The 24,687-nt window shown below is 47.0% G+C and overlaps 1 protein-coding gene across 1 annotated transcript in view; it reads left to right on the forward strand.

Annotated features, from left to right (window-relative positions):
• The first annotated feature begins 3,031 nt into the window (after positions 1 to 3,031).
• The window catches only part of LOC119448056 (fibrillin-1-like), a 176,793-nt gene continuing 155,137 nt past the window's right edge, over positions 3,032 to 24,687 (forward strand). The window contains exons 1-2 of the mRNA XM_037711550.2: positions 3,032 to 3,121; positions 15,723 to 15,921. Of these exons, the coding sequence (XP_037567478.1) occupies positions 3,032 to 3,121; positions 15,723 to 15,921 (289 nt within the window). The remainder of the gene's footprint in view (positions 3,122 to 15,722; positions 15,922 to 24,687) is intronic.

The following is a 24,687-nucleotide window of genomic DNA, read 5'->3' on the forward strand; positions in this document are numbered from 1 at the left end:
CGCCCATTCTATCGCCGACGTATCAAGAATAAGTGAATGGACGCATACTTGAATATATGCGCACTGTGTACGCACAATAAATGACGGACTACACCTATGGCGCACGAATGGTCGAAGCTGAATGTTTCGTGACGGTCCACACGAGTAAGCGAGTTACTAGCTGTAATATATATTTGCTACAAGGTATTACAATGTACAATACAGCTACGTTTCAAGCCTTGTGCGTAGCAAGAACAAATCTATAGGAACTGAGCACACCCGCGAGCGATTAGGCAGAAACTGACAAGCCACTGCTTCAAAATATTTGCCGAATATAGAACAAAAAGCAAAACACACTAATCCGGACTGAATTTATAATCGGAAAGCTTGGAATACATATTTAGCCCCGCTTTTAGAACAAGCACCATATACGCTGCTTGCGCCGTTCGGACATAGCTTAATCAGCTCCGAAAGCGCTTTTTCGTGTTCTCTGAAGCTGTGATTAAAGCTTCGTGTCGTTCACCTAGTCACCGTCTACAATATCTCCGAAAACAGAGGTTTTCTAAGCCGCGCCGGCGTCATACACTTTCATTATAAACAAGGAGGCAACGGAGGCAGTTGAGGCAAGCAATGGATGCGTCACCACGTGATCAAACATGGCAGCGCCCACGGGATCTCCGCGAAAAGGGTCAATATAAATAGTAGCGACCCACTTCTTCTCCACCTACCCTCCTCCTCGTTTCTCCTCTTGCGCGCTCCTTCTTCGACCATGGCGCCGCCTACACCACTTGACCGTAGCAGACGACCTTTCTCAGAGTGAATGCATGCTTAGCAATGCCGTGCGCTTTAAGCGTTCGCGTTCTAGCTCCGAGTAACTTCGTGTATAGCATAGTATTTTTATGCCGAGGGTTATACACACACACATATATATATATATATATATTGACACGTGCACTTTTTTACCTTTCACCGGTGCCCGCTTTTCACCGGCTAACAAATGTTTAACATTATCGCTCGACGCATGATGCGCCGGCATGTATCGCAAGTTTCTCGAACGTTGTCGATGCTTCTATCCGTTGTCTGTTGTCACCGACGCTTACGTAATCTGATTCTACTAGCGACGCGAACTGTCTAGTACTTTCTGGAAGACACGACGGCACCAGGGATTACTCTGAAACCTTCAATGACTCATGTAGAAAACCCGGCGCGTTTCGCAGCTGATCACATTTCGACGGTCGCCGACTGTGTTCGCCGCTATCGTTGTTCTTCGAGTGCAACTTGCCCTTGTGGGCACAGGTTCGCCCAATAAAAAGTCCGTTTCGTCATTCACAGTTGTGCGACTGTTTTCTTCACCGCAACTACTACGTGGCAATATACACAAATTCAGTGACGGCAGATTCTTTTTCCTGTTTTGATAACTATGTTTTATAAATATCTTAACGAGCGCTAACGCCATACCATGACGATTCCGAATGTATCGCATGCACTACCATTGTCAAGGGCGTGTTGCAAGATCTTGTTGCGAATGGTTGCAAATAACACGTTTACAATCGAATGTCAACATCCTGGCCTCCAGCAAACCCTCAGTAAGCTAAATAATCCGCTCCTTCCTTGCCACTTGAATTCGCGGCGCGTTAAGCTATTACGCTCAAAGGCTGGCGGAGGGCACGGACGCACCAGCCTTAGTGTCCTACAGCAAGTGCGTCTCAGACACATAGTGACCGTATGAACTATAGTTGAACGAACAAGCAAGCGAACGACTAAACGAACGAGCAAACGACTAAATTAACAACTTCTAAACCAGCCAGTGAACGAGCTGGTGACCGCATGTTTTCTTTGCGAGTGCTCCACCCCGGCATCGTAACCTTCGCACACTTTAAAGCTCACGTGAATTAGCACGTAAGTCTCAAAGACCTATGATGCTGCCGTTCGGTGACGAACGCACGGTTTCGGGAGAGCACGCACGCTTTTCATCGGTGCCTTTGTATCGCAAATCCACCGGATGGCCGCCAACGACGAACAAGAACAAAAGAGGCAAACAAAGCTATTCGCTCTAAAGAAAGCTATTAAGTAACCACAAAAGGCAGAGCTGCTTTCCTAAGATGAGTTTTCATGCTTGAGCCTCCAATGTGAAAAGGATTGAGCTGAATCGTAAAACTTTCATAATCGCGTTTTCACACGCAGTTTCGTGTGCCCGCGAATTAAAGCCTGTTGGCGTACAAAACGATTAAGCTTCTTGCCTTTGCTGAAACTAATTTGGCATCCCAAGGCGCAGCAGGTCATGGTGATGGAAGTTGCCGTGCCTGAAGCGACGTCGCACTTGCCGCAAGACATAGTTCCAGGCGTTCGCAAACCAAAGCAATACGGAAGAGCAACGACGTCAACATACGCTCCTCGCCAATCGGTAGACGCTTATCAGGCGAAAATGGTGATGGAGCGCGATCGGAAACAAACGCAGCCAGCGCCCGGTGGCGCCCACGTGATGCCATTAGGCCAATACCGACGCGGCGACGGCCTCGGACAGTGCGTGCGAGGAGGAGGCGGCATTCTTCCAAGCGTGACGCTACTTTTGACATTGAGGGGCTTTAACAAAGCCGATTGAGCGGAGCGTGACAGCGTGCCTACTTGGCCTCTTGGTCGATTTGCAGCCGACTTGATAGCGCGTCGCTCGCGTCTCGGCAAGACGCGCTTATCAAATGCGAAATCTACGCAGTTCCCTGCAGTATCTCAGATCGTGAAATCTGAGCGGAGCGTAAGTGGTGCCTTGCGCTATCTAGGAGCCGTTGGTCAAGCAGCGCGTTGCGATGCTTGACCAACGGCTCCTAGATAGCGCAAGGCACCTGGATCCGTGACGTCATGCTACGTTGCCCAACTGCCATAAATGTGGATGCTCCCGAGTAAGCCGTGGAAATTGTGACGTGCTTAGCAACGGAAATTTTGGTCCAAGTAGCATGACTTCATAAGGCTTGCTATCTCGCTTGACACGTTTTGAATTGGCCTTATCGAGGCGCAGTTAGAACGCAGGCGAGAGCGGAACGCGCGGAGAGCGAGGATGACGCGGCGATGCCCTCCCGCAACACGTGGCGTGCTGTCCCGGCAGCTCTGCTCCGTCGACGCACCTGACGTGGCGTCGCAGCCAATGGTAACTTAGGCGCCGTATCTTGCTTGTCCAGACGACAGACGCCGGTTTTTTCGCTTCATGGGCCTTTTGATGCCTTTCGCATCAAGAAAAAAAGAAAACATCCTACAGAACACATATCACGATGACTGACAATGCTATATTGTGATTAGCATTCACTCAGCGCAGCGACACACAGTATTGCTGAGGATACCTGCATTTAGAATGTGAAATGGTCATTCTGAGACGTCCATTGCGTCGGCAATATGCGACAAAACTTGTTTCCGGAATCGGTCCACTTGGCTATGACACTCGCTCGCCTGGGTCGGCTATGAACATGATGACATTAAGGTGACTGTATGACGACGACGCAGTGAGGGCCCAGCCAAGTTGCCAGCTAGTAGGTAACTTGGGTCACTGTGTCCCCAGGCAGGCCGGGCATCTCGAATACCGCACAAGCAAGAAAAAATAAGCTCGATAGCGAGAGAGAGGTGTTGATGAGAAGAAACAAGCAGAGGTCGTACAGAAAGCGCTACGGACGCAAGAGCCACGAACAAGTTCGTTGACTCTATTTTGTTTATGTCGAACTGCAACCTTCCCAAAAAGACGACAAATGCTCACAGTTCACGTGGGCTCAGCAGGGCCTGAATACATTTTTATTAGCGACCACCGTATGCGGACACATGCCTACAACTTGGAATTTTAATGCCAGCAAATGAGACCAATGGAGTTGGTGTTGGTCACAGTGAGCAAACCAAAACGTGCACATAAAATCAAGGCAATTGCGCATTACCGAAATTGATGCAGATCCAAGGCATATCTCGGGATCGGTGTGAAGCGAAACTTTCGTGAAGTGGTTAATCAAGTGCTGTAAGTTTGCCCATTTCATTGCTGGAAACTGCCACTCGCAAATGTAACGAACGCGGCGATCACCTAATGGAGCCAGTTGGCTTTGTCACAATAGAGCTGCGATTGTGGCCTAATGGCTGTGCTTGGGGACCAAGGTTCGATCCCACCACGCGAGGCATTTTTTTTCAATTGTTCGGCAAGACAACAGCAGCGGCAGCGGTCCGCAAAGCAAGCTTCGCTTTAAAATCAACTGTGCGCGCACATCCTTGCGATTCACCGTCTTTGCGTATACATGTATAGCGTACACAACGAACAATGCAGAAATCACGAGGCACCCGCCGTGTTTTGCCGCGTTTACATGAATGCGACATTGCATACACGCGACAAGACCATGACGATGGCTTGCTGGAATATAGCTTGTAAAAAGAATGTATCTGAGACGATATTTTTCTGGCTTGTGTAACCTTCTTGCCGAGGAAATACTCCTCTGCGAAGCCTGTCCCTCCTGAGCAAGACATTCAGTGGAAGCCATGGTATCACATAATAGTTCAGCGGACATCCGCTAGGTGGATATAAGTAATTAGAGGAAAACTGAGACATCCACCCAAATGTAGCAATTGCTACAATGGAAACCCAACCGGGTTCCTCGAAAGAAAGCCTCGCAGTTGAAGAAAAATTCGTCCTTGTCCAGTTGAAGAAAAATTCGTCCTTGTCCGGAGGACGAATTTTTCTTCAACTGCGAGGCTTTCTTTCGAGGAACCCGGTTGGGTTTCCATTGTAGCAATTGCTACATTTGGGTGGATGTCTCAGTTTTCCGGAGGACGAATTTTTCTTCAACTGCGAGGCTTTCTTTCGAGGAACCCGGTTGGGTTTCCATTGTAGCAATTGCTACATTTGGGTGGATGTCTCAGTTTTCCTTTAAGCCATGCTATCGTGCTTCACTGGACAGGGGGAAACGAGGACGAATTTCGTACGAGTTGCCGGATCTTATATATCGGATCACTTAATTCGTGATACTTGCTGTTTGATTGGCGATCCACATCTCCCAACGCGGTAGCTATAGCGGCGCTATCTAGCACTTCCAAGGTCAGATTACATGCATGGTGACGGGCAGCGCAAACGACTAGGACAAAGAAAGAAGCAGGCAAGACGAGCGCTGAACTTAAAGCACATTTTATTCGCAGAAAACGCTTCTTTAAATACCAACAAGATTGCTTAAGCCGAACTATCGCAAGACAGGATACAAATTACACGTCTGATTGCACACGCACATGTAGTACTTAAGTACGCAGGAAAGGGGTCAATTCCTCATAATTCATATTGACATAATGCACACAACAGGCAACGTGAGCCGTAACTGTGCATTCTATATCGGAAATTTTAGTGATGTCCGAAAATATATGAACTTCCTACGCAGTTTTATGTGCGGTGTTTTACTGTTTCTCGGCTATACGCCATACAGAAACATTCGAGTTCCGTCAACCGTGTGAACGTGAGTATAGACCGTTTTCATGTTTACAAACAGAGTACCCAGAATACTTCCGCTTAAGCCCTCTGGAACAACAAAGGTTACAATAGCCTATATATTTATAGAACTCTCCAGCTGGCGCCAGTTCTATGGTAGACTTGGAGTGTTCTACAAGTTAATTTTATGGTTAAGTACAACAAGAACAACAACAAAAAAAGCCCAAAAAAGCACATGGCGCACTTTCTTGGTATGTGAACACACTAAGAATATGTGCTATGTGGCAAAATACATTGTTCTTGACTAACTTGACTGTAAAAAATGCAGGACAGGGAATTTTTCTTGACACACTGCTGCCACGGAGCGGAGAAAAAGGTCTATACGAACGAAAAGGCGGAAAGGCATGCTGTGGCACTCGACAGCGAGCGCACAAGTCTTCGTGCGGTGCTTGACATTCCCACTCCCTCTACTTCCGCGCCATAGCCTTGTGAAGCAAACAATTTGCGTACGCGTTGGTCTTGTGTGCAACGGTTGCAGCCACGTGCAGCCTATCAACTTTGCCGTTACTCAGAAATACTTGTGGGCGACGAAAACTATATGAACAGCCACTAGAACACGAGAGCACCGCTGTTGATTTTTCAAGCAAGATATCGTTTTTCCATTTTGCGGCCTCTGTAGAATTTCAGAGAATTTGCGCGTTGAGAACCTTTCTTGATAAACGCACACGGATGTAAAGGCATGCAGATAATCGGGGTGGCAAACCGCAGCAAACTTGCGATTTTGCTTCGTTCATGTGGGTTAAATGCAGTAACGGAGTATACCAGTGGCGTTTGTGTCACGCCAACGGTTGCCGCTATAACCCGAGCGCGAAATTCTCGTTCCCGCAAGGCGGAACTGGGAGCAAGTAAAAAACAGCAGCATGCGCCCAGATTGCAGCCTGATGCGCGGTCTGATAATGAGTGTCAGATGCGGCTTAGTTTCGCTGCGAGTCGCTGTCCATGTGTCGCGCGTATTTGCACCCTCCCGAAGAGCGACCGGCGTCGTAAGCAGGAGATAGAAACGCTGTCGCCGCCGAGCACTGGTCGCCTTAAGTTGTGCGCTTGCATTGAGTCTGCGCCATTGTTTCTCCCTGGTTTCCCAACTTGGTTTCCCAACCATCCTCTGACGCGATGAAACTCAGCATGGTGAACATTTTCTCCGCAAGATTGGTCGTGCTGCTCATGTTCCACGGTCAGTGCCACTTTCAAAATATTTCACTTCATTTGGACACGTTTGTTAGCACATTGTAGCTGTACTGTACAGTGCCGGCGATGAGAACCTCTTCATATGGGCCTCATTCGACACACACTGTGCGCATTTCATTAGACGTGCCAAGTTGGGCGCTTTTGTTTGAGATGGACACCGTACGGACAGGGCCAAATATCTTCCAATTCATTCTGTGCACATAAATGCCATTTTGCATAATCACTGCTAAGGTTGTCAGCCTTGCATTGCCTCGTATTTTATGCAGTTATTACAGTGTGCAATTAAATTTACATAAAGTTGTGAGACGCCTCTGCGTAAAAAAAAAAAAAATGCATCAACGTGCGCTATTTAACACTACGAAGTTCATTCTCAGTGTGATGACTCCATGCTTCTAGCAAATACCGCAATAATGACAAATATTGCTAATTAGTTCTGCGCAAAATTATTAGGGGAAGGGAGTTCAACGAAAAGTAAATATTGTCGTACGCAAGAGTATAGCATGCACGAATAATAAAAATCAAGCCATACGGATTTATCAAAACAGAAACTTTGCAGCTTATAGAGAACAAAAACTTCTGGCCCAGGGTAAGTATACAGTGTCCCTGTGCATCGATTGGTAACTCATCCGGCCTCACTCTGCGATGTGACAGCTAGGTTAATTCAGATGGTTATGATCATAGGTTGACGAACTCGCTCTAGGGTCCATTCACTCAGACTGCACCGAACGGCGAGTCGAAGTCGAATTGACTTAGTCTGCTTTTGGCGAGTTTGAGTTCGAGCGGACATCACTAAATCTGATTTTAGTTAGTCTGCATCTGAATCAGCTTCACGAGGCGGATTTCTGATGAGTCTAACTGCGAATGAGCCCTAAATTGTTCGCATATTTTGGGAGGGAGTCTGAGTGAAATATGTTTGTTTTGCCGACTTAGGAGGACTGCGTCGCATCTTTGGACTTCGGTGAAGAGATATATATTCAGAACGGCATTGTACCACGGAAGCATCACTGTCCTTCCATGTCGTCCTCACTGGCCAGCCCTGCCGGCACTGTTTTTCATGTGTCTGCTAGACGACCGCTAAAAAAGAAAAAAGAAAAAAAGGGGGAAAAAGAGTGATTTTATTCTAGTTCGCGTTAAGCATTTTTTTTTTTTCAGTTTGCGAGACCGACATGAAAGCTTACACATGATACCGAGAGAATCTGGCTGCATCAATGAGTGTTTTGCGCAAGACCTGAAATCCTGAAGGAGCACTGGTGCTTAAACGGCTTCAGTCCATTAAATCAACATCCGCATATGTTACCTAGGTGATATGAAAAATTGTGCCGAAGACTTATTTTGTGAAACGTATGTTTTAGCACGGTGAGCTATTACTATAACTCCTAAATTTCCCACTCGCACGTACCCGCCGTCGTTTATGCAGCGTTCGCACCATTTTTGTCGACGAAAGAGAACAGTCGTGCAAACGAACAACGGATACATTGCAAGATCGGTAGACTTGACTGCATTATTGTTGAAAAGAACGCCCTCTGAAATGTCATCCAGTGCGACGATATCGATCGCGTGTAAAACTTATATCAGTAATAGTAGCAGTAATATTAGTAATAGTAGCCAAAAGCAGCAGTTGCACTATTCGATACAAAAAACAAGAAACTAAAATGCTGTTATCACAAAATTGAAATTAATTATTACAAGCGATCTGCTGTTTAGAGATAATAGTGTGGGCTGTGTCTGTGGTGCTCTGTTGTCACCTCGATGCGCGCAGCCTCTTCAAGCGCTGTGTCAAAGCGTGAATAATCTCCTTTAGCTTAAGCCAGTAGGTAGAACGTCAGTCGCTCCTGGCACCGCATTACACAGTAGTGAAATTATCGCAGACGTGAATTGTTATTGAGCGCTCTGCTATAGAGCTGCACATTTCAATAGTCTTGGAACGTTTTCTTCGCAGAAGTGTCGAACATTCTTTCAGTCCTTGCTCATCTTTTTTCACCACCACCGGCCGCCGCGACATTACAGATTTTGCGCCGGCACAGTTAAAGAATTCACTCTTTAAGCTTACTGTGTTTCTCGTATGTGAGTAGAAAGTGTGAAGCAGAAATGTTGACACGTTTGCTTCCGACATTGCATTCGCGAGAAGAGGTCCAGCTACACTTTGTGCAAATTTTCCATGGCAGCACACCTAGAAATTCAATTTCTCCAGAGTGTTCGACCCCACAACACATTCCTACGAAGGTACAACGCGACACGCACATCAATTCGAAAACAACAGAAGTTTCACTCCCCAGTAAGCACTGTGAATAATTATGCAGCCCGAATGACGAGGGCGAATTTTAAAAAAAAGTCACAGGCCTGCGCGGCACACGCAGCACAGCCACAGCGTAAGCTGGTGGAGCGGCTCAAGAGTAGCTCCAATTGGGGCACCACGCACAACAGGGTCTTCGCGGCAGTCTCTTCGCCTCGTTTTGACGAGAACGACCTGAACTGTCCACCCGGCGTCGACGGCGAGCTGCGGCTTGTAATGCTCTCTGCACAGCAGTTTGCTGAGCTCGATCAAGCCTTACAACGGCAACTTACATGTAGGGCACGCTGCGTTTGCAGGCGCCTTACCAAGATGGCGCCACCATACTGGCGGAGGCTCGGGTCGTCTGCCCCTGCGCGCTTGCCTGGGGAGCGTTTATAGGGTATTTTTCCGCTGACCAATAGCAAGCGCTTGCGTGGCTGAGTGGTCGAGTATCTGGCTCCCACGCAGTGGGCGCGGGTTCGATCCCGGCGGGAATCGGGCACTTTTTTCGCATTTCCGGCGATAGCAGTTACGGCGGCCGACACCATCGGCGGCGGCGCCATCGCGAACCGAAACAGTTATTGGAATGAGCCCATAACAGCTTACGCTGTAATATAAATTATGTGTAATGAAGAAGAGTGACCTGTGTCTCAGCAGCATCGCCACCGGCATGAGCTCGTGGTTGCTGTCCTTGACCGAACGCTTGTGACTGCTACCCGTTGGCCTGCATCCGTTGCTAATAAACCTCTTAGCAAGTGGTGGAGGCTGCTGGGTTTCGACCACCCTGGAACTTTGGAGACGCACTCTACCCCCCATCATGCCCGAGGACGCAAGCGGCACTCCTCCAACTCCACCAACGGCGCCGCCCACCCTGGTTTGTGCCGGCGCCTTGCGTCTGCGAGATCCCCCTATCTTCTCCGGCACAGATGAAAAAGACGTTGAAGATTGGATTTCCTTATACGACCGAGTGAGTGCCCATAACCATTGGAACGATGCTACCAAGTTGAGAACCGTAGCATTCTATCTGTCGGACGTTGCGAAACTATGGTTTCTAAACCATGAAGGCGACCTCACTACGTGGTTGGTCTTCAAGACCATGTTTACCCAAGTTTCGGCCGGCCAGTAAGAAAGCTCCGCGCAGAACACCGTTTGCGCACACGATCCCAAGAGATCGGAGAGAATTTCACGAGCTACATTAAGGACATTGTTGATCTTTGCAAACGGGTGAACGTGTCGATATCAGAGGAGGAGGAGATCAAACACATAATGAAGGGTATTGAGGACGACGCATTCCAAACGTTATTGTCGAAGAATCTTCGCACTGTCGTTGAAGTGATCGAATTGTGTCAGAGTTACACTAGTTGTGCAAGCAACGGCTTCACACCAGACATCCCCATGCGCCAACCGACTCTGTGTCCAGCCTTGGTGTCAGCGACGACAATGCTACCCTGTTTCTGAAGATTCAGGAGTTCGTTCGTGCAGAGGTCGCTCGCCAGCTATCTTTGATCTCTTGCGACCCAGAACCACCACTCGCTTTGGCACCTACGATCCGCGACTTCATCCAGGAGCAACTTCATCCAGGAGCAAATTCCTAATTCAACACACACACACACGCACACACACACAAATATGACACATGTCTTAATCGCATCGCTACCTGCAATGACACTTGGGTGCACCACTACACGACTGAGTCGAAACAAGCAAGCGTGGAGAGGAGGAACCCCGGTCAAAGCCATGACTTGGTTGTCAGCTGGCTGGCAATGTGCTTCCAATTGTATTTTTTGGGGGGAGGGGGCGGGGGGACCAGCGCGGCATTTTGTACATAGATTTCTTACACGGTAGTCACACCATCAATGCTGCATATTTATCACAAAAGAGCGCTTAATCCAAGCGCGCGCCACGCGTATCACGCAATCCAGCGAAAGAACACGCCGGCCCCGCGGCAACTTCAACAGAGGGGGAGAGCGCATACGCCTCAACAACAACGCGAACAACGGCGCCTGGACGTCTCGAAGAGCCTCGACGAAGCGACGTTAACCAGAGAGAGAGAGAGCACACGCGCGCGCCGAGACACCTTCTCACCCGGCGAGTCCAAAGAGATAACTACAGCGTGAGCGTGCGCCAACGGGATGAGTCATCACCCCCCTTTACAACGCTTCGACAGCGGCGGTCCAAGGTACGAGAAAAGCCTCGAAGATTCCCAGGCTTTGGTCATGCTACGAGATCACCACTCCGATAGGAAGCTTCGAGAACGCCTGTGGAAGCTATATAACCGCCGTGCGAGAATCAGCAGAGAGTTCAGTCCGCACCGGTGAAGTGATGTAACGTGAAGACCGAGCGTCTGCGGAAGAAGGGGATTCCCCGGCAAGCTAGTCGACGAGTTCATCGAGCGTTTGCATTTCCGGAAGAAGTTCCTTCTTCGAGATTTGCCCGAGCTACCCCGAGATCGTCTGACTCTAAGATCAACCAGCACGGGTGAATACGATTGGACACTTTAAGTGTTCCTATTCATTTTTTACTTTACGTGTTGGACTCTTGGTGCTTGTCGTGAATTATTTTCTTGTGTTTGTTAATACCCATCTGATTTGTATTGTGTTGTGTCTAGCCTAAGTGTACAAGTGTGTGTGTAACTGCCATGTGTGAAGAATATATTTTGTTGTGTTTTGACAACTCTCGGCTCTGACTCGGTCTTTGGACAGTAACCGGCGTTCGTTGGCGCACCAGAGGGCCCACTCTTAATTGTCCTTGCTTTCGTGGGATTATTTTCGGAAGCTGATAAGTCGGCTTTGGAATTTGGTCCGGCGTCTGCGCCTCGTTCACGGGGTCTGTGACAATATTACTATTGTAAGGAAGATGACGAACGTCGACGCAGAGTCAGCAGCATCGGCAGCATCAAGCGCGCAGCAGAAGCTCGAGCGAGAGGACTGGGCTCGGTGCATCCTACGACCCGCTGTCGCTACGAACCCCAATAAATCCCCTTTATAAGTGGTGGAGGTGCGGGGTAACGTTCCCCTCTACCATCCTGGAACTTCGTTCGCGGACGCTACCCTCTGCCATGCCGGACTCCGACCAGCAGACTCTTCCATCGCCACCCGTCCCTTGCGCTGGCACCGTTCGCCAGCGGGAACCTCCCATCTTCAGCGGAACCGACGACAACGACGTTGAAGAGTGGCTGTCATCTTATGAACGGGTGAGCGTTCACAACAAGTGGAATGACTCGGACAAGCTGGCTTACGTATCCTTCTATCTTGCGGGCGTCGCCAGTCTCTGGTTCAGGAATCATGAGAGGGATATCCGAACGTGGTCGGCGTTCAAGACGTCGATTACCGAAGTATTTGACCGACCCGCCGTCAGGATACTCCGTGCCGAGCAGCGTTTGCGTACACGCGCACAGGGCACGGGTGAGACGTTCACCAGCTATATAGAAGACGTCCTCGATTTGTGCAGGCGCGTGAACGCTGCCATGACGGAAGCGGAAAAGATTAAGCACGTCATGAAGGGAATCGATGATGACGCGTTCCAGATGCTTCTGGCCAAGGACCCGCGCACTGTTGGCGACATTATCAGCTTGTGCCAGAGCTATGATGAATTGCGAAAGCAGCGAGCTCTGACAAGGCGACATCCCACACCTAATGCGGCGTCACTCTGCAGCCTGACCACCGGCCCCGAACAAGCCTCCCTGATAGCCCAAATCAAAGATTTCGTCCGCGAAGAAGTCGCACGACAGCTGTCTCAGGTGTCCATCACTCCGGAGTCCGCCAGCACTTTGCCGTCTCCTCTCCGTAATGTGATCCATGAAGAGGTCACGAAAGCGCTGCCAGCTGTTCACCAGCAGGATGCCGTGGCTACACCGTTAACTTATGCTGCCGATGCTGCTGACTCTGCGTCGACGTTCGTCATCTTCCTTACTTCAGACGACCAGAACCGTCAAAAAGCCGTTCACGACGCCCAGAACTCGACTCCCAATTTTCTCCCGGGCGCCCTCGTCTGGTTGTTAGTGCCACACCACACGCCTGGGCTCGCTTCCAAACTCCTTCCGAAGTACGACGGGCCATACCGCGTTCTCGAGAGAACATCACCCGTTAATTACCTGGTTGAGCCGCTCACGCCGCCGTCCGACATGCGACGTCGGAACCGTGAAGTCGTTCACGTTCAGCGCCTCAAGCCGTATCAACTTTCTATCGTCCTTCCGGACAACTAAGTCGCCAGGATGGCTCCTTTATTTCCGCGGGGCCCTTGTAAGGAAGATGACGAACGTCGACGCAGAGTCAGCAGCATCGGCAGCATCAAGCGCGCAGCAGAAGCTCGAGCGAGAGGACTGGGCTCGGTGCATCCTACGACCCGCTGTCGCTACGAACCCCAATAAATCCCCTTTATAAGTGGTGGAGGTGCGGGGTAACGTTCCCCTCTACCATCCTGGAACTTCGTTCGCGGACGCTACCCTCTGCCATGCCGGACTCCGACCAGCAGACTCTTCCATCGCCACCCGTCCCTTGCGCTGGCACCGTTCGCCAGCGGGAACCTCCCATCTTCAGCGGAACCGACGACAACGACGTTGAAGAGTGGCTGTCATCTTATGAACGGGTGAGCGTTCACAACAAGTGGAATGACTCGGACAAGCTGGCTTACGTATCCTTCTATCTTGCGGGCGTCGCCAGTCTCTGGTTCAGGAATCATGAGAGGGATATCCGAACGTGGTCGGCGTTCAAGACGTCGATTACCGAAGTATTTGACCGACCCGCCGTCAGGATACTCCGTGCCGAGCAGCGTTTGCGTACACGCGCACAGGGCACGGGTGAGACGTTCACCAGCTATATAGAAGACGTCCTCGATTTGTGCAGGCGCGTGAACGCTGCCATGACGGAAGCGGAAAAGATTAAGCACGTCATGAAGGGAATCGATGATGACGCGTTCCAGATGCTTCTGGCCAAGGACCCGCGCACTGTTGGCGACATTATCAGCTTGTGCCAGAGCTATGATGAATTGCGAAAGCAGCGAGCTCTGACAAGGCGACATCCCACACCTAATGCGGCGTCACTCTGCAGCCTGACCACCGGCCCCGAACAAGCCTCCCTGATAGCCCAAATCAAAGATTTCGTCCGCGAAGAAGTCGCACGACAGCTGTCTCAGGTGTCCATCACTCCGGAGTCCGCCAGCACTTTGCCGTCTCCTCTCCGTAATGTGATCCATGAAGAGGTCACGAAAGCGCTGCCAGCTGTTCACCAGCAGGATGCCGTGGCTACACCGTTAACTTATGCTGCCGATGCTGCTGACTCTGCGTCGACGTTCGTCATCTTCCTTACTTCAGACGACCAGAACCGTCAAAAAGCCGTTCACGACGCCCAGAACTCGACTCCCAATTTTCTCCCGGGCGCCCTCGTCTGGTTGTTAGTGCCACACCACACGCCTGGGCTCGCTTCCAAACTCCTTCCGAAGTACGACGGGCCATACCGCGTTCTCGAGAGAACATCACCCGTTAATTACCTGGTTGAGCCGCTCACGCCGCCGTCCGACATGCGACGTCGGAACCGTGAAGTCGTTCACGTTCAGCGCCTCAAGCCGTATCAACTTTCTATCGTCCTTCCGGACAACTAAGTCGCCAGGATGGCTCCTTTATTTCCGCGGGGCCCTTGTAAGGAAGATGACGAACGTCGACGCAGAGTCAGCAGCATCGGCAGCATCAAGCGCGCAGCAGAAGCTCGAGCGAGAGGACTGGGCTCGGTGCATCCTACGACCCGCTGTCGCTACGAACCCCAATAAATCCCCTTTATACTATCATCTTTTTAGTGCGGTTAAACTTACTTATCGCCGAAAATCGCGTGACCAGCCAATAGGTAAAGTGATTCTTCCTCATAGCAACGCCAAGCGCCACAGAGGAGCCGTCACATGTGCAAAACTAAGGAACACCACTGGAACACCCTCTCTATAATCCTGAATTTTCGCCCCGTGTCTTATGTCTTAGGGCAACTCACGGAAGTTATAAGAGGCGAGCGATTCGGCGATCTAGTGGAGCAAACACGCTCTTGCAAGACAAACGGGCCCACTGCGAATAGCCAGCGAGCATGATTGCAAAAGCAAACCATAAGACCCCCACTAGATGCAACACAAGTTAGGCATGTTATCTTTCTAATGTGTCAATAAATGTAACTTGTGCATTTGGTTACGTTGTTCTTGCACCTTAGCGCCGATAGACCGTCTGCAGAGCGCGCGAGACATTACACGTATCCTACTACGGCTTCTTCCCTGATGCAGCCTGCCCAATTTCTCTGATAAGGGCAGGCGTAAAAAAGACATTTTTATTTACGATATGCGCACGGCACCGAGAATTTGAAAGGTCGTTGTACATTTCTACTCTTTCGCAGATTGAATATTTTAGAACAGAGAGAAGCTGGATCCACTACAAACAAAGATCTACTCCATTTTTTTTCATGCGAAACATTATTTTGCCTCATTTCCGGCACATTTCGGTAGTTCGTTAGTCATGTATTTCCTGTCTCGCCAGACTTCAGACCTCTGTAATAAAAGGAGCTAATGGCCGATAGTGGCATTGAACATGCATGTGTCTTCGAGTAGGCCACGATCGCTTCTTTAATGCGTAGCATATTCTTTGGCTACGTGCCCTGGTCAGCTCTGTTTCGTTCGTCCTAGGGATCTATCTGTATTAGACATACCTTGGATGCCTGTGTGTAGTCTGGGCAAGAAAAGGCGTCGCACTCCCACAGTGGGTGGGATGTGCTTTGCTGTTTGTAACCTGTCGCTATTAACCCCCGAATATATTTGTTTTCCTCGCAGGCTGCGTATGCCTGTGTGAGCCACAGGTGCCCCTCGCCGAGGCCACCCACGAATGGCCACATCGTGTACCACAACGGCGAGTCGAGCTACGTGATGTACAAGTGTGCCAGAGGCTACGCGATGCGGGGATCGCGATCGTCGCTCTGCATGCTGGGACGGTGGAGCCCCGATCCCCCTAAATGCGTCCCCTACGACAGAGGTACATCGCTGTTGTACTCGGCAAAGGAGTGGCACCTACATCAACTACCTTTTTCAGCAGTTATCGTGTGGTAATATCGCGTTGTGTATGGCGGACAAGGTGCATACAGAAGGTAGGCAATCATCCTGTCGGCACACTGCGCAGGTATTCATTCACTTAAAGAAGATTCGTGATAATTCAAGCTGAGATAATTATAAACAGGGATTTCAAGCTGATAGAAAAAAATGCTCATGTTATGTTTTTAATTATAAGGGCGTCAGATCTTGGATTTGAATAAAATAGTTATTGTTATTAGGGGGCTGGCACTAAATCCCAAAATTTGAGATAAAATATCCTCGAATATTCGCTATAAAGTGGGATACCATTGAGATAATTGCTGTATACCGGCTGCTCGAAATGTTCATAGGTAATCAGGAGGAGCCATTGCTGGAACTTGCTGCAGCAGCACATTTGCCACGCACCGCCTACTGCTAAAGCACGCGAAACGGGTACATATTTTCATGAAAAGATGTCGGTAATCTCAACTTTTTTTCTAATGGGAATGCGCCATTACGCGAAAATCCGGCGGCGGCGTCACCGAGAGATGGTACCAAAAACGGCTGATGGCGCAGAGAGTAAAACACATAAGAAATGCTCGGGATTAACGTCAATTTTCTCAGGGAAGTGCCTGTAAACCAAGTATATTAATAGATTTGAAAAGAAAATTTTGTACATTTCGGTCAGGGTGGTAATCGAACCCGGGCCTCCGGTGTGCTAGACGAGCACGACTCCCCGGCGCCTCCACGGTTTTGGCTGACTAAAAGTGTGCCTGCGTCATTGCACACGTCCCGTCACAGCCATCTGGCTGGCTAAAGGTGGGGCCCATTCCTCGAGGACGAAGACATTGTCGCAACAGATTTATTTATTTATTGTACCCTCAAGACCGAGGTATTACAGAGGGGAGTGGGTAAAAAACAAAACAAAAACATACATAAGTAACTAACAACGCAGCAAAAGTGGTTTGTTAACACAGCAAAATTGGTTAGTTAATTGTATCAGTGAGCGATGATGTCAGATATGGCCGAACGAAACTTTGACTCGTCCTTGATTGCAACAACTGCGCCGGGAAGGTGGTTCCATTCTTGAGAGGTCCTGGGAATAAATGATTCCTGACAGGTTCTGGTATGGCAACGAATTATGCCAACCTTAAGGCTATGATCAATGCGAGAGGAAATGTATGTAGGAGGTGATATAAGATCGTCGCGCAGGTAGGAATTGCAAGGCGAAAGCACTTACGTCGGGCTGAGAGCGGAGGAAGGAGTTTTCCATGGAAATTACGCTTGAAGTGCGACTATATAATTACTATAAATGAAACGCGTGGCATTGTTTTGGATTAGTGCAAGTGATTGAATAAGGGTTTCAAGGTGCGGGTCCCAGATGGATGAGGCGTACTCAATTTTACTCCTAATAAGCGTTTTGTATAACATTCACTATAATGACATAGGAGCAGAAGAAACATTTCGGCGAATATAACCTAGCGTGCGGTTAGTATTGTTCATTACATTATCGATGCGTAACGACCGGGAAAGTGTGGAGGTTATGGCGACGCCTAGGTATTTATAGGATGTTACGGCTTCTAGTGGAGTATCACTAAGGTAATAGTTCGGCGGAGGAATATGGCTGCGAGTTACACGCATAAATTTACATTTAGTTACGTTAAGTTGCATTAACCATACGTCGCACCAGTTGGAGATAGCGTTAATATCGTCTTGTAGGAACTTGTTATCAGAACTTTCTCAGATTTCACGGAGGATAACACAGTTATCTGCGAAAAGGTAAATGCTAGAAGATGCATCATTGGGTATATGCACGAATAAACCTTTATTTGAAGCAGTGACTTGTCAGTCTCATGTAAATTAAGAAGAGGGCCTAGAACTGATCCTTGGGGCACACCAGAGTCTACGGGGCTAGATTGTGATATATGGTTATTAGACGCAATGCACTGTGACCGATTGAGAAGAAAATGCTCAAGCCATGCAAACAGGTTAGGATCAAGACTAAAACTAAGTTTAAATAGAAGCAATTTATGACAGACTTTGTCGAATGCCTTGGTGAAGTCAAAGAAAACACAGTCAGCGAATGAACCTTTGTCAAGATGAAGGCTGTGAGTAAAAGAAAGATGCTGAGTTTCGCAAGGACAAGTTTTTTTGCAACTCATGTTGTGCTTTAGTGAAAAATGAATTATTGTATAAGTGATTTGCTAAATGTGAGTACAAAATTTGATCAAGAATCTTACAAGGAATGCTGGTGAGGGAAATGGGGGCGGTAGTTGAGGGGCGAATTTTTGCTGCCGGACTTGTGAAGTGGGTCCACCTTCCCGACCATACAACCTGCAGGGAGCTGATGGGTTTGATTTGATTTTGATTTGATTTGTTTATTTGTTTACATCAAGATGATGCGGGATGGCCCAGGCAAAAAGCGACAAATTCGCTTGAAGAAAACCTGAGCCCCCTTGTACATGGCAAACAGCAAAGTGCAAACGCTCAAATATTTCTAGACAACAACAACAAAGAAATGGGTACTGAACTATGATAAGCATACAAAAGAAGTTGTACAAACAAAAAAAATCATTCTTACAGCACTGCTCCTACAGACCTCATCAATAGGTCACTGCATATAGCATATAAAATAACCTTAAAGATATAAACACATATATATATTCACACCTACACACAAACACACACACATACACGCATATATACGCACACACATACACACATAATATATATATATATATATATATATATATATATATATATTACATAGACATACTTATATACTGGGCACTGAAGTTTGAAAAAATCACAGAAATAAAATATGGCGTTTAATATCTGGTATAGTGCAATTTTCCACAACAATATTGTCGGCTCTTAGTGTGTTCAGAAGTCGTGGCAAAGTATAGCGGATCATTTGTCTACCAATTTCCGTCCTACAAAATGGTATACACCAAAATTCTTGGTTTCTTAAAGTGTAACTGCCTATGTTAGCTTTTAGGTTAGCAAGATCTATTAGGGTATGCCGTTTCTGATGCAGAGATTTTTTGTACTTGACAACTAGGTTCCAATAGTACAGTTTAAACGCTGGTATGATGTTAAAGTGTATAAACTGTTTTTCGGTATGAGCATGATAATCTACATTTGCAATGTGACGAATTGCTTTTTTCTGTAACAGATGTATCTTGCGAATGTTCCTATCTGTAGAGTTTCCCCAAACCAAAAAACAATAATTTATATAAGACAAAAAGAGTGTGTTATAAATAATTAGCTTAATTGGTTCAGGCAGAGTGTAACGAAATCTGGCAAGTGCGCCGACACATCTCGTTACTTGTGACTGAACATAATCAAAGTGAGAATCCCAGATCATGTTTTTGTGAAAAATAACACCAAGAATTTTTATAGTGTCAACAAACTCGACAGCCGAACAACCAAGGTACAGGTTCAAATTTGTTGCGACTTGATTTTGACGGGTATGGAAGAGAACAGCTTTGTTTTCGCTGAATTTATCGTTAATGAATTTGACTCGCTCCAGGTGTGTAATTTTTTGCAGCGTTTCATTTACTCCAGGCATCAAACTCTTTAGGTCTGTGCTCGTAAAGAAGAGACTAGTGTCATCGGCATAGATCACGTAAGTGGGCATGTCGCTTATTGAGGTAATATCATTGATATATAAAATGAATAAAAGTGGCCCCAAAATACTACCTTGCGGAACACCTGTAGTTATTTTTAACAAGGGAAGACACCGCTTTTCCTATGGTTACACACTGGAAACGGTCTTCTAAGTAGGACCTAAAGAGATGCAGAGAGGTACCGCGAATGCCATATAGTTCAAGTTTTTTTAGAAGTGTTTTGTGATTTATTCGATCAAAAGCCTTTGAGAAGTCAATGTATATGCCAAGGCACACCTTGCCAAGCTCAAGGGCATTAATAATAGTTTCTTTTTGCGTCAGAAGAGCGGCTTCAGTAGACCTGCCTTGAATAAAACCGTGTTGTGATGGGCTGATCAACTTATATGACGCACAGAAGCTAAATAATCTTCTGTGCATAATTTTTTCCAGAGCTTTCGAGAAGATAGGCAAAACGGAAATTGGTCTGTAGTTAGACAATTCATTCTTATTGCCCTTTTTATGTAAAACAATGACTTTAGAAATCTGCATAAGCTTGGGGAAACACCCCGTTGATAACACAAGGTTATATATATGTGCAAGCAGAGGAGCTATTATGTCAAGCACATACTTTACTGGTCCAATTTGTAAGTTGTCAACGTCACGTGCCCTGCTATTTTTCAGTGAGGTGTAAATGTCCCGTATTTCAATTTCATCTGTTGGCCTTAAATATATACTGTGGCTGTTTCTGTCAATGTTGTACGCTGTGAAGCAGTCGCTTTGGCCAGTGCTAACGGCATCCTTAAAGAAATTATTAAACTTTTCAGCAAGCTCTAAACCTTGTATACGATGACCGTTAATTGTGATGTCATCAACAGCCGTCGGTGATTTCGTACGGTTTAGTAATTTGTTTAACTGTTTCCAAACATTTCCTGCTTTATCATAGCATTCCTGTTGAAATAGGGCGTGTAGATACCTACTTTTCTCGCTCCTGAGAAAAGACGTTAACTTATTGCGGTACTGCTTAAAATTTTCTAGGTCCGTGATTGACTTTGTCTTGAGAAATTTTTTGAATAATTTCGTTTTTTTGCTTTATTCTTTTCCGACATTCACGAGTTATCCATGGCTTACGGCCTTTGCCACGTTTTCTTATCCAGGAAATTTCGGTGAAGCACTCGTGGTAAATACGTTTGAATGTGCAGATAAATGCCTCATAAGCCTTATCGGCTGTTTCGGCCCGCGTTACTTCGTCCCATGTTTCAATTTTAAGTCGTAAAAAAAAGGCATCCAGCGTGTGCGACGTGATATTCTGAATTGTTACTATCGGATCTGGTTCTGGGTGAGTTGGTGTGTCTGTTCCTTGAACGAGTAAATAAATGGGAAAGTGGTCACTGATACCGGAATGCAACACTCCTGATAAAGCACTGTTAATATTTAGATTCGTAATAAAGACATCAATGAGCGATTCTGTACGGGCAGTAACACGCGTAGCGGAATTTATTAAAACGGTATGACCGTTTGATTCCACAGTACACAAAAGCGTTGCTTGATCAGCAGAACGTTTTAATAAGTCGATGTTAATATCACCTCCGATGATCACCTTGTATTTGTTTTCATTTGTAAAATTCAATAGCTTATCAACATAGTCAATAAAGAGAGCTACATGACCGTCAGGTGGGCGATACATTACGCAGTAAACGTGACTGTTCGATAATAAGCATAGGCACTCGAAATCTTTAGTTATGACAGAAAACTCAGGAAGAAGCTGGCATTTCTGTTCATGTTTCGCCAAAATGACCAGGCCACCACCCTGCCTACTCGCTCTGTTTAGGAAGAAACTATGGTAGCCATCAAGCTGATATATCTCAGTACTTGACCTATACCATGTCTCAGTAAGCATGATTAAATCAAATTTAAAGGCAAATGAATCAAAAAGCACTGTCAACTCATCTTCTTTGCGACTGGCTGAACGAATGTTTAAATGGAAGCAAGTTAAAATGATATTTTGGTGGCTATTATATAAGTTATTTACATGAGGCGGTGAGACAGCCATTTCCACACCGAAGGAACCACGAACTTGTAAACAGCAATAATCACTCTATCTTATCGACGTCCTGCGCAGTACGGATGCGCACTATGGATGAAGACTCATCCTTTCGAGCTAGAACCTTTCCGCCTCTCGTCCAGACGAAACGCCAGTTCTGGGCTTTCTTTTTCGCAATTGCCATGCCCAGTAGTTGCTTCATGGCTGGGCTTAGATGTTCATTTATAAACACTGGCTTTCCTGGCGAGCAACCGAAATCTTGCGTTGTTATGCGTGCTCTTTTTGCTTTCTGTAGCACAGCGTCTCGCTTCGCACGGCTCTTAAACTGCACAACAATGTTGGGAAGCTCCCTTGAATGCTTCGTAGCCACTCGGTGGCACACTTCTATATCCTTTTCCGATATTGGTTCACTTAGAAGTTCACCAATTCGATGAAGAGTCTTAGGAAGGCTTTCGGCCTTTGCCTGGGGTAGCCCCTTAATTTCAAGGTTAGAGTTTCGTGAATATTGCTCCGCTGCTGTGATTCTCTGTTCATGTTCACTGCTCTGCTTTTTGAGAACTTCCACCTCATCAACTAGCTTTGCGTTACTTTCTTTGAGTTTCTTGTTTTCCTTCTCTAGCTCTTTCTGCTGCTGTTTTACATTCTCAAGCTCCGTATTCATGAATTCCAAGCTTTTCTGGTGATCTCTGATTTCTTTCCTCAGGTCACGCTCCATTTTTGTCTTGTACTCGCGAAATTCCTTCCTTAGCTCTTCTCGAATGTCGTCAGTTTGAGACATTGTTCCAGTCAAGAGGATAAAATAAATACAAAATGACCGTTAGCACGCTAAAACAAGCTTGGCAGCAACACAGGCAGCGGATAAAACTTACATAAAAGATTTCAATAAAAAACACGGAGAACACAACAAAAGTGCCAACCTGCAATTGTACACAGCGTGCTTAGAACAGCTTGCTTGCGCTGCCTTCGCTGCTGCCAAGTGAAGATCCAGCCGCGGCGTGGGCGGTTTTGTAGCGATAGCCGGGTGGCGTCTCCTGGTGAGCGCGTCGTCGACTGCCTGGCGCTTCGTCAGCGGCGCCTTTCCAGTAGTCCAGACCACGCGTGTCAACTGGAATCTGCAATTGTACACAGCGTGCTTAGAACAGCTTGCTTGCGCTGCCTTCGCTGCTGCCAAGTGAAGATCCAGCCGCGGCGTGGGCGGTTTTGTAGCGATAGCCGGGTGGCGTCTCCTGGTGAGCGCGTCGTCGACTGCCTGGCGCTTCGTCAGCGGCGCCTTTCCAGTAGTCCAGACCACGCGTGTCAACTGGAATCTGCAATTGTACACAGCGTGCTTAGAACAGCTTGCTTGCGCTGCCTTCGCTGCTGCCAAGTCTAAAGATTGCTGAAAAATTCTTGAAATTAGAACAGATGAATAAACAACAGTATTTTCAGAAATTTTGCGTTAATCAAATCAGCAACTTCAGACCTTTAATTACATTTCCGACCCCAGGAGTTTCAATGATTATAAAATCGATAGCTGGGTAATTGTAACACTCAAAAGTTGGAAGCACAGGATCAGTACATGCGACAAAGTTGTCACAAAATACAGAATTAACTACACGGGGACATACATCATCGGGTACCGGTGAACCATTGGAATCGATCAGCGTGACCGAATTATCTTTTGAGGGTTAACAACACACCAAAATTTTTTGGGGTCATTCGCAAGCATTGTGGGCAATGTGTGTACGTGGAGGACCTTTTTGGCAAGTTTTATAGCCTCTATGTAGGTATCGTTTGCCTCCTTATAAGCATCCCATTTCGAAGCCAGTGCACTTTTACTTGCCATTCGATACAGTCGTTTTTTCCGATTGGAAAGCATTTTTAACTGCGAGTTGAACCAGGGCTTCTTAACATTGTATGATACTACACTTGACGGAATAAACTTATCGGTGAGCTCATATATTGTATTTTTGATAACGATCCAGTTATCAACAGTGCGATCAACAAATTGGCTTCAGAAAGAATCAAGAAAGTTAGCTTGCTCAATATTAATTTCGTCAAATTTTGCCCTGTCATAGGGATAAATTACTTTTTTTAACAACTGGATTTAACACAGGAGACAGTATGCTGAACGAAGGACCCAGGTGATCGCTTAAGCCCGGTAAGCATAAAACATTGGTAACCACTTCAGGATGAGAGCATAAGATTAAGTCAAGGATGTTAGCAGCGCTGGCTGAGATCCTTGTTGGTTCCAATACTAATTGTGATAGGGAGAATAAAGAGCAGAGATCAAGAAAGTCATTGCTTTGGGAAGATAATGGATAGCAGCGCGGAGTATCAGCAGTCCAGCATGTGTTGGGAAGTTGAAATCCCCCAATAATATAATGGGGTTTGAAGGGTGCCACAAAGTAAGAGTGTAGAGCACATCGTGAAGCTCAGCGGTGAAAATGGGTGGGTAGGAAGGAGGACGGAGCAAACAACGATCGTAATTTTACGATGACCGATATCAACGCAAGCACACACAACTTCCAGGTTACAGTGAATGTGGACTTGATGACACTGCAGGGACATTGAAATAGCGAGCAGTACGACTCCGCCTTGGTGAGCAGTGTGATCGCAACGGAACGAGAAAGGTCGAAGATTTCACAATGTTGCGCTTGAGGTTATCGCCACGTTTCGGTTAATGCAATAATACCAGCATCACAGCTATCGACGAGCGAGTCAAGTGCCTCGCGCTTGCCAATCACACTCCTAGCGTTAGCAACAAGCACTGAGGCTTGTGCTGTTAAAGGTTCACCCTCGCGCGTTCCTACGTAGCAGGGTGATTACGCTGATTGTCAGGTACGCGTGCGTGATCTGGAACAGCACTTTTAACCTGCTGTCACTTGTTGGAGCATACATGAAACATAACCTATAAATGAAAAGCTTGTTAAAACGTAGTTTAAATGAGGGCGAATCAGGCTGGTTTCTGCCAAAGTGGACAAGTTTTTTCCTAGCGAGCCTTGTCGCAGGCGAGAAGCCATCAGATACCTTCCAGCTTGCTGCGCGACGAAAGTAAGCTCTCCATAATTTTAAAGTTTGATAGTTTCATTATAACCGGGCG

Source organism: Dermacentor silvarum, chromosome 4 (genome assembly GCF_013339745.2).
Source record: "Dermacentor silvarum isolate Dsil-2018 chromosome 4, BIME_Dsil_1.4, whole genome shotgun sequence".
In the NCBI taxonomy this organism is placed as follows: Eukaryota; Metazoa; Arthropoda; class Arachnida; order Ixodida; family Ixodidae; genus Dermacentor; species Dermacentor silvarum.